This window comes from Oncorhynchus masou, chromosome 15 (assembly GCF_036934945.1).
Source record: "Oncorhynchus masou masou isolate Uvic2021 chromosome 15, UVic_Omas_1.1, whole genome shotgun sequence".
NCBI classification, from domain to species: Eukaryota; Metazoa; Chordata; class Actinopteri; order Salmoniformes; family Salmonidae; genus Oncorhynchus; species Oncorhynchus masou.
In genome coordinates this window covers 21,429,499-21,440,199 of record NC_088226.1, presented here as the reverse complement: position 1 = coordinate 21,440,199, position 10,701 = coordinate 21,429,499, and the positions used below count along the sequence as shown (strand labels likewise).

The 10,701-nt window shown below is 40.0% G+C and overlaps 1 protein-coding gene across 1 annotated transcript; it reads right to left on the bottom strand.

Moving 5' to 3' along the window:
• Window positions 1–947: 947 nt before the first annotated feature.
• On the bottom strand, window positions 948–10,426 carry LOC135555875 (membrane-spanning 4-domains subfamily A member 4A-like). Its single transcript, XM_064988661.1, has 7 exons — window positions 10,140–10,426; window positions 9,922–10,038; window positions 9,445–9,501; window positions 8,964–9,149; window positions 8,525–8,647; window positions 6,261–6,350; window positions 948–1,794 (listed from the first exon to the last, which is right to left on the bottom strand). The coding sequence occupies exons 1-7, from the start codon at window positions 10,413–10,415 to the stop codon at window positions 1,699–1,701; spliced, it is 945 nt and encodes a 314-aa protein (XP_064844733.1). The 5' UTR covers window positions 10,416–10,426; the 3' UTR covers window positions 948–1,698.
• Between the last annotated feature and the right edge of the window lie 275 nt (window positions 10,427–10,701).

Below are 10,701 nucleotides of genomic sequence, written 5' to 3'. Positions count from 1 at the left end.
ACACATTTGAAGTTTTTGAATGGGCTAGTCAAAGTCCAGACCTAATCCCAATTGAAATGTTGTGGCAGGACTTTAAACGAACAGTTCATCCTTTAAAACCCACAAATATGCAACCTTTAAAGCCCCCATGAAATGCAACTTTTCAGGGAAGTTAGGAACCAATTTACACAGGCAGTTAGGAAAGCTAAGGCTAGCTTTTTCAAACAGAAATTTACATCCTGCAGCACAAACTCAAAAAAGTTCTGGGACACTGTAAAGTCCATTGAGAATAAGAGCACCTCCTCCCAGCTGCCCACTGCACTGAAGCTAGGGAACACTCCGATAAATCCACAATAATTGAGAATTTCAAGAAGCATTTTTCTACGACTGGCCATGCATTCCACCTGGCTACCTCTGCCCTGGTCAACAGCCCCCCACAGCAACATGCCCAAGCCTCGGCCATTTCTCCTTCACCCAAATCCAGATAGCTGATGTTCTGAAAGAGCTGCAAAATCTAGACACCTACAAATCTTCAGGGCTAGACAATCTGGACCCTCTCTTTCTAAAATTAGCAGAAATTGTTGCAACCCCTATTACTAGCCTGTTCAACCTTTCTTTCGTATCGTTTGAGATTCCAAAGATTGGAAAACTGCCGCTGTCATCCCCCTCTTCAAAGGGGGAGACACACTAGACCCAAACTGCTGTAGAGCTATATATATCCTACCATGCCTTTCTAAGGTCTTCAAAAGCCAAGTTAACAAACAGATCACCGACCATTTAGAATCCCACCGTACCTTCTCCGCAATGCAATCTGGTTTCCGAGCTGGTCGTGGGTGCACCTCAGCCACGCTCAAGGTTCTAAACAATATCATATCCGCCATCGATAAGAGACAATATTGTATCGAATAGTTGACTTAGGTTGAAGATCTGATAACATTCGGTATAACAAAATGCAAAAATAGAGAAAATCAGAAAAGGGAAAAATACTTTTTAATGGCACAGTAGAAGCAACTGTCATTTTTCATACTTTGGTCATCATACTTTGAAATGGTGTCTTAAAAGGTCATACAATTTCATGAAACACATGGTTTTGATTGTTCATGAACTTTAATGTTGCACACACTCAAGATAGAAAGGATATAGTCTAATGCCCAATGTAAACATCCACACACCACTCCCTCCTTATCAGGATGTTTTCAGACCCTTCAACCACTTCTCCACAAATATACATTTATTTAGGTGTAGCATAGTTTAAAGATCAATATTTACCGAAATATGAATGGCATTAATTACATTGTATAGAAGATAAAAGTGACTTCAAACTAAAGAAAATAATTCTGGCAGTTTTATTGTTTCAAGACATTAAGTTAAATATGCATTTGTGTGTTATTAAAAATGATGCGTCATCGTATTCTGTAATATAGCAGTGGTTGAATTTAGTTGATAAATCAGCTATACTTTTATGTAAGAAATTATGATTAAATTATATCAATTAAAGAAAGACAGAAATGACAAACATGAAGTTATAAAATCAAGCATATAGTAACCTAAAGATTATACTGAAACATTGCATTACAATACATTATCAATATTTAACTGTCAAATTATTCAGATCAGTAATGTGGTGCTAACCGTTGCCCGGCTTGAATCAGAAAAATAGGCCTAGAGAACACAATTTCAACAAAAAAAAAGAACAATGTATTCACGGCGGCCCAATTTTCAAGGGATGACAGCAGTGTATTGAGGAGGCAGGGGATTCTGTTGAAACCCTGTACCCATACCGTCTCCCACAGGACCATTTGGGTAGTTCCCAGTCTGTAATGAAAACAACACAGGACATATATGACCTTAACTATAGTTAGGTCCCAAATGGCACGCTATTCCCAATATATAGTGCTTTACTTTTGATCAAAGCCTGCACCATATACCCATATATAGTATACTGGGCCAAAGCAGTGCACCATACAGGGATTAGGATGCCATTTGGGTTGCATGCTATGATAGAAATTCTACAATAAAGAGATGTTAACAAAAAGGCTACAGTACACATGCTCAGTATCTATGACTTAAATTGATTACTTACTGAGTTGAGCCTGTAGAGTGTCAATATTGCATGATTATCACATCCTTGCAATGATATTATATTGCTAATGTTTATTTTGAATTTAGTTTCAGTTCATTTTCAGACCTTTTATTGTTAGTTTTTATTTCGTTTAAGTTGTGTAAAAATATTTACATTTAATTTTCATAATATTTATTTTTATTGTTATGGACAGAATCAAATCGAATTTGATTTGATACATGCTTCGTAAACAACAGGTGTAGACAAACAGTGAAATGCTTAGAGAAAAATAAATATTATTATTTTAAATAATAAAATGAGGAATGAGTAATGATGACATGGCTATATACACGGGGTACCAGTACCCTGCACAGAGTTGATGTTCAGGGGTATGAGGTAATTGAGGTACATATGTGCATATAGGTAGGGGTAAAGTAAATAGGCAACACAACAGATAATAAGCAGTAGCGTATGTGATGAGTCAAAAGAGTTTGTGAAAAAGGGGGTCAATGCCGATAGTTCGGTTAGCTATTTGGTTAACTATTTAGCAGTCTTATGGCTTGGGGGTTGAAGCCGTTCAGGGTCCTGTTGGTTCCAGACATGGTGCAACTGTACAGCTTGCCATGTGGTAACAGAGAGAACAGTTTATGACCTGGGTGGCTGCAGTTTGAATATGTTTAAGGCCTTCTTCTTCCACCGCCTGGTACAGAGGTCCTGCCAGGTCACTGCTCTTCTCCTTATAGGCCGTTTCATCGTTGCCAGTTATCAGGCCTATCACCGTTGTGTCATCAGCAAACGTGTTAATGGTGTGGGATTTGTGTGTGGCCACTCAGTTGTGGGTGAACAGGGAGTACAGGAGGGGACTAAGCACACACCCCTGAAGGGCCTCCATGTTGAGAGTAAGCATGGTGGATGTGTTGTTCACTACCCTCACCACCTGGGGCAGCCCGTCTGGAAGTCCAGGATCCAGTTGCAGAGGGAGGTGTTTAGTCCCAGGGACCTGAGATTGGAGTTCACAATGGTGTTGAATAGAAATTGCGGCATCTGTTGGGACGGTATACAAATTGGAGTGGGTCCAGGGTGTCTGGGATGATGGTGTTTTGAGACATGGCCCACTTTTCAAAGCCTTTCATGGCTACAGATATGAGTGCTAAGGGGCAATAGTCATTTAGACAGGTTGGCTTGGCATTCTTGGGCACATGGACTATGGTGGTCTGCATCAAGGTATGTAGGTATTACTGACTGAGTCAGGGAGAGGTTGAAAATGTATTTGAAGACATTTGCCAGCTGGTCAGCACATGCTCTGAGTATGCACCCTGGTAATCCGTCTGATTCACAGTCTTTGAATGTTAACCTGTTTAAAAAGGCCTTACACAGTAGTCCGGAATAGCCGGTGCTCTCATGCATGGCTCAGTGTTTCTTGCCTTGAAGCAAGCATAGAAGGCATTTAGCTAATCTGGTAGGCTTGCGTCACTGGGCAGCTTGTGGCTGGGTTTCCCTTTGTAGCCCATGATAGTTTGCAAGCCCTGCAGAGCTTAGTAAGATTCAATCTCCGTCCTGTATTGATGGTTTGCCTGTTTGTTGACTTGAGGAGGTGGTAGCGGGATTTCTTAAAATGCCCAGATTAGTGTCCCGCTCCTTGAAAGTGGTAGCTCTAGCCTTTAGCTCAGTATGGATGTTGCCTGTAATCCATGGTTTCTGGTTGGTATATGTATGTACAGTCACTGTGGGGACAACCTTGTCAATGCACTTGAGTTATGGTCAGTCCCGGGGCCTGGTCTGGAGTAAGCAGACTGTCCAGAGCTGCCGACTTGTTGAAGAAGAAATTGCCATCGAATTCGAGGTTAGTGATCTCTGTACTGATGTCCAGAAGCTGTTTTCGGTCATAGGAAATGATGACGGAGACATTATGTACAGCAAAAGTTACCTTCAATGCAAAAAAATAAAACACACAAAATAGCAGAATTGATCAGTAGCCCGTAAAATGTCTGATATCCACTGCAGTGCCATCTGGTAGCCAGTTAGCATGACGTAGGAGGATAGGAGCCATCTGGGTTGTAAAATTTTGGGGTGCTTTTTGGGATGTCACTTCTTGCAAACGGGGAGGAAGTAGTGGCACTGTGTCGCAGTGTTAGACTACAGCCACCTTGGATCGAATCCAGCTGTATAACAACTGGCAGTGATTGGTAGTCCCATAGGGCGGCGCACAATTGGCCCAGCATCATCTGGGTTTGGCCGGTGTAGGCCTAGTTAAATAAAGGTTACATGCATAAAATAATTCTGTACATTGGAGTCATTCCATGTCCCTTTTCAATAGCTGAGGTGATTTTCTCAAGTGTAAAATGATCTATCTACAAACAATTGACCAGATTTTTGCCACCCTACCTGCTAATCAGATTATGATGGCTTGCAATGTGATGTTACAGAGTTACAATATCGAAAAGTTTAAAGTTTTAATCACCTGCAACCTGAATGAATAACTGCTGCCAGGGTTAGGAGACAACCTAAGCCATTTAAAAAACTGGAACAACCATTTCAGCAATGGGAGCAAAAAAACTAAATGATTGGATTAGATTAGAATGTGTTATGTTATTTATCTTTGTGTAGCACAAGATGAATCAATCAATCAGTCAATGTACATGCAAAAACACAGATATTTAAACAAATCCTCCCCCACCAATCTACATGCAGTAGAGCATGCTGCGAAAATAAATCATAACTTTTAAAAAATATAGTTGTGTGACTTCATTTAGTTTTGAGTCAGTACCACATAAATATTTTAATAATTTTTTTATTTATCCGTTATTTTATCAGGTAAATTGACTGAGAACACGTTCTCAATTGCAGCAACGACCTGGGGAATAGTTACAGGGGAGAGGAGGGGGATTAATGAGCCAATTGTAAACTGGGGATTATTAGGTGACCATGATGGTTTGAGGGCCAGATTGGGAATTTAGCCAGGACACCGGGGTTAACACCCATACTCTTACGATAAGTGCCATGGGATCTTTAATGACCTCAGAGAGTCAGGACACCCATTTAACGTCCCAACCGAAAGACGGCAACCTACACAGGGCAGTGTCCTGGGGCATTGGGATAATAATGTAAGGACCGACGCTGGAGTCGAGAAGCAGGTACAGGGTGTCAAACATTTAATGAGGATCGGACAAGGAACAAGACAGGAACAGCGTCAGCACACAGGTAACAAAACAACATACAAACAATGTGAAAACGGGAAACCGAGCTGGGGGACAGACAGATATAGGGAAGGAAAAAACACAGGTGAAAGGTTTTTGTTTCCTTACGGGATTCCATTAGCTCAGAACGTGCAATGCAAAACACCTCCGTGGGAATCTGTGTTAAAACGAGTAAGTGTCTTTTGAATTTGTAAAATCATTTTGTGGTGATATGAAAGTAGAATTTTCCAAAACCGTATTTGCAAAGCATTGATTATTATCAGTTAGACAGAGAATCGGGAAAGTTTAACACGTTGGCCCTGCTGTGGTTAATTGTTCAAATGAGATCCCTATGGCAGTATGGGCTTGGGTTCTCAAGAGCGAAGATTAAGTTAGGTTAAAATTATAAAGTCACAAATGGCAAAAATCACCAGGGGCAAATCGTTCAGTTGAAAATTGTTGCGTTTTAGTAACTTTGATGGAAAGTGTTCTATCTAATGATGAATATAAACCCTGGATTGTAAAGTAGCCATTGAGAACTTTGAAGTTTAGCTCACACAATATAATGTGAAAGTATGAATTAAGGTGTCTGTAATAGAATAAACATGTCAAAATGAATGTAGACATTAATAAATGCACTTCGATAGCTTACACAATTTGATTTACATTGGAGGAGTGCCAAGATGCACAGCCATGGCTTGGCCGTGGCTTCAATAAAGCAACCCCTGTCAGTCATACATGGTTTATACACATTGGTTCTATCACGTGCAACTACCTCAACGATTTGAATTGGACGATGCTTAAACTTCAACTCAACCGTTTTCTAATGTTCGCAAGTACGGACCCACAGAATTTCATACAGTGACCAATGTTTTGGTGATTACACAATTTGAAATTAAAGTTTTCGCAGTGGAAATGTAAAGAATTACTCCAGAAACTCAGTTACTACGACACTGGTGAGATCTTTTTAATTCAAATTTTAGATAACGATCAGCATATTTGATATGGACACCCTGCAGTTCAACCTCCAAAATATGTCATACCTCGTAGTTGATCTGAGGAGGGTAAGGTGTGTTGCTTGGAGTCACGCTGCCATGAGGTACTGGTATTTGATTCCCAATGATGAACACTTGCTAAAAGACAGACATGTCAATTTTAAATCCATTTCTAGTAATTCATTATTGAATATACAGGTGTCATGACTGCTCAGTGCTCTTACAGTTGCCAGAACATACACTATATATACAAAAGTATGTGGACACCCATTCAAATGAGTGGATTCGGCTATTTCAGCCATACCCGTTGCTGTCAGTTGTATAAAATCGAGCACCCAGCCATGCAATCGCCATAGACAGACATTGGCAGTAAAATGGCCTTACTGAAGAGCTCAATGACTTTCAACGTGGCAGCCTCATAGGATGCCATCTTTTCAACAAGTCTGTTCATCAAATTTCTGCCCTGCTAGAGCAACGGTCTAATGTCCGTTGCTCATGTTTCTCGGCCCGAGCAAGTCTCTTCTTCTTATTGGTGTCCTTTAGTAGTGGTTTCTTTGCAGCAATATGACCATGAAGACTTGATTCACACAGTCTCCACTGAGCAGTTGATGTTGAGATGTGTCTGTTACCTGAACTCTGTGAAGCATTTATTTGGGCTGCAATTTCTGAGGCTGGTAACTTTCCTGTAGCGGTCCTCATGAGAGCCAGTTTCATTATAGTGCTGGATTGTGACTGCACTTGAAGAAACTTTCAAAGTTCTTGACATTTTCCGCATTGACTGGCCTTCATGTCTTAAAGTAATTATGGACAGTCGTTTCTCTTTTCTTTTTTGAGCTGTTTTTGAGCTGTTCTTGCCATAATATGGACTTGGTCTTTTACCTACCTTGTCACAACACAACTGAGTGCCTCAAACGCATTAAGAAGGAAAGAAATTCCACAAATTAACTTTAAACAAGGCACACCTGTTAATTAAAATGCATTCTAGGTGACTACCTCATGAAGCTGGATGAGAGAATGCCACGGGCGTGCAAAGCTGTTATCAAGGCAAAGGGTGGGTACTTTGAAGAATCTTAAATATAAAATATATTTAGATTTGTTTAACACTTTTTGGTTATTACATGATTCCATGTGTGTTACTAAATACATTGGAGAAAATAGTAAAAATATAGAAAAACCATGAAATGAGTCGGTGTGTCCAAACTTTTGACTTGTACTGTGCATCGTCCGTTCATGCTGGGAAACGAGAGAGTTGCACCCATGAATTAGAAAGCCTTCCTAGGCTTGAGCTCATGGACTCTGTGGTGGCAGGAAATTATCTTAACAACAGCAAGAACCGTGAGCTCTCCCACCATCCACAAACACGCCATTTGTTCAAACACCTGTGTCTTTAGAGATCACCTGGTGTGATTACCACCACCCTTTTTCTTCCCCTAGTGGTCGGTAGTGTAATTGCCCAAATAATACCATTATATAAGATACACCCAAATTGGCTCTTACACTGGGTGAAGTTCATGATGCATTTGACCTTTACAAGGGGCCCAGGACCAGTGGAAGAAAATTAGCCTCATAACATTAAAGATCCACCACCATATTTTACAGTATGTATGGTGTTATTTTCTGCTCTTGCATTCTCACTTCGATGCCAAACTCACCACTGGTGTGTGTGTTCAATGAGCTATTCAAATTTACTAAACAGCATTGGCACTTGGATTGAACACTGTGATTTGGTCAGATGACATGAACATAGAGCTCTTTTGCCACACACACCAGTGGTGGGTCTGGTGCAGGGTAAGTTCAAACCCCCGAGCTGACAAGATACAAATCTGTCGTTCTGCCCCTGAACAGGCAGTTAACCCACTGTTCCCAGGCCGTCATGAAAATAAGAATGTGTTCTTTACTGACTTGCCTGGTTAAATAAAGGTTAAAAAAAATAAAATAAAAAAAAGCAGGAAACAACCACATAAAATAAGTGTAGACCAAGGATATCAATGATCTGGAAGGATTCTGTATGGATGAATGTTCTAAGATCCCTCCCAAAGGGGTCTCCAAATCACAAAACATTTTAGAAAGTGTCAGTGAGGTATTGAAAACAGCTGTGTCATTCATTTTGACCCATACCTGTTTGAAAAATAAATATTACTTGTTAAGCAAAAACTTTCTCCGTGCAATTGTATTAGTACACATTTTTGTGCTCATACGATGTATTTTAAACAGTAATTTCTGCTCATTTTAATCAAGGGTGTCAATCATTTCTAGATTTCTGTCTAAATGTTGTACAACATTTGGACAGAAATCTATGTCCACAGACTCACCTCAGGGGTGGAACGGCAACACAGGCAGACAGCTCTGCAGGCGAATGACGAGACACAGATGGACACTATGAACTCCAGCAAGGAGAAAACAGCCAAAACACCTGATATTCCCTGGGACCTGATCTATAGACAGAGAGGAACAGGAAACAGCAGTGAACTAGGCTACACTGCCATTTTGGAGCAATTATGTACAATTAAAGTCTGACTCCCATTTCAGTGTGGGCTAACAAGAAGTATAATTTAACTCAATAGCATCTAATTCACTATTTCTTGCATGTTTGAGATGTCACATATATGCTACAAATGGGGTATAATTTAAACTAATAAGAAACATCAAACAGTACGTACAATAGTCTAGTAATATGATTATAGATGATAAATTCCCCTTTACCGATTTACAAATATCTCCTGACCAAAGGAATAAGCATTTGGTATATACCCAATACTGTTGACAGACATAGGATCGATGGTAGTTGATATAGGATGGAGTGTTGTATGAAGGATAGCCTGGATAGTCACAGTAGTAGCGGTACAAGATGATCCCAGCACTGTCTAAAGAATGCAGAATGGTGCCAGTAACAGCAGTAACCGTGGCGACAACATTCATTCCAAGGGAGCCTTTTACCTAAGGGACAGAGCAGAAAGAGGACATAGGAATGAATGATTGGTTGTGAAGAATGAAATGCAATATGAAATACAATGTGTTGACAATCATTATTGCAAGTCTTTATTAAAGGGGCAATTCGCAGTTGCTGAATCGCTAGTGCCCACCCCAGTGCTTGTGTTGTGGGAGGAAAAATAACAGGTTGAATGAAAACATGAGGGCCGATATGTGAAGTAGATTCTATGTTTTGAAAAAGAGTGGAACTTTATAAATCAAAAGCCTAAACTTTATTGAGGCAGAAATAGTTGATACTGACCAGACATTTGTTCAGTTTGTTGTCAGCAGCAACAGTTAGAGAGCCTGCAACTACATACTGAGATGGAACAAGGAAGAGATTATACAAGCCCACGTACCAAATGGCACCCTATTCTCTACATAGTACACTACAAAATGACTGTACTATATAGGGAGTAGGGTGGGACAAACATATTACTACAGTATGACCAAAATTCAAATTCAAGTTTCATTCCTCCCACATAGAAGTCAACAGAAACTGAAATGCATGAGTGTATAAACGGCACAGGCCTAGCCATGTACATATACATTGATAAATGTAATTTGTTAAGTCTTTCATTTTACATTAAAGATTTAATTTAAAAAAAAATGCACATACTGTAGTTTTTAATGCATTTCTTTTCAAAATATGACATGATTCAATTATTAGGATGTTTTGTTTGCATCACGACAGACAGGAAATGCAAGAAATTATTATTAGACAGAGCAGCTCACTCACAATGATAGATCCCCAGACAAATATTCCACTAAGTACTCCAATATTGTCTACTTGTGGTCCTGCAGTCATCACGATTCCTGTCAACAGCATTATCAAACCAATCATGATCTGTATGGTCTGTGAGAGAAAAACAAAGCAGGATTTTTTTTTCTCTTCTTCCAATACATTCAACCAAAATGAAAAATAATTTTCAAATGATATAAAACATCAATTCTTACTCCCAGTGCTTTTGGATGCCCTGCCCGGAAACTTCCCAGCACTGAGGAGACCGTTTGTCCCAGACAGTGAGGAGCAGATGCGACCACTGCAACCCCCATCCCGTTCTCATAGGGGTAGACATGGTTGATGACCACCGCCCCGTTAGTGGTGGTTGTTTGATAGCTGGACATCTTCACAGAGGACAGAAGGATGTTTGTAGTACAGTAAGAGGTGATATGGCTGGTCAGCTGTGTATTGTTGAGCCTCATGCAAAGTTTGTACTCTACCTGGGACATGCAAAATAGGTGTGTGCATCAGCCAATTATTAGACTTCAAACTAACCCAATTAAATATGGGTAGGTGATAGGCTCTGTGTGTGTCTGTGGTTGCTGTATCATCTGTTAATTTGAATAACTTCCTCATTGCTGAGCGACCCTTAGTTCCTTCTTGCCTTATCTTCCCATCTTGGGCTTGAAGTTTTTGTCTATCGAACACAGGCTATAAAAGAAACTCATACATTTATTTTGTTATGTACTGTATAGGCAACCATTTTCAAGGTGTCGTATAATAAAGTAATTTGTT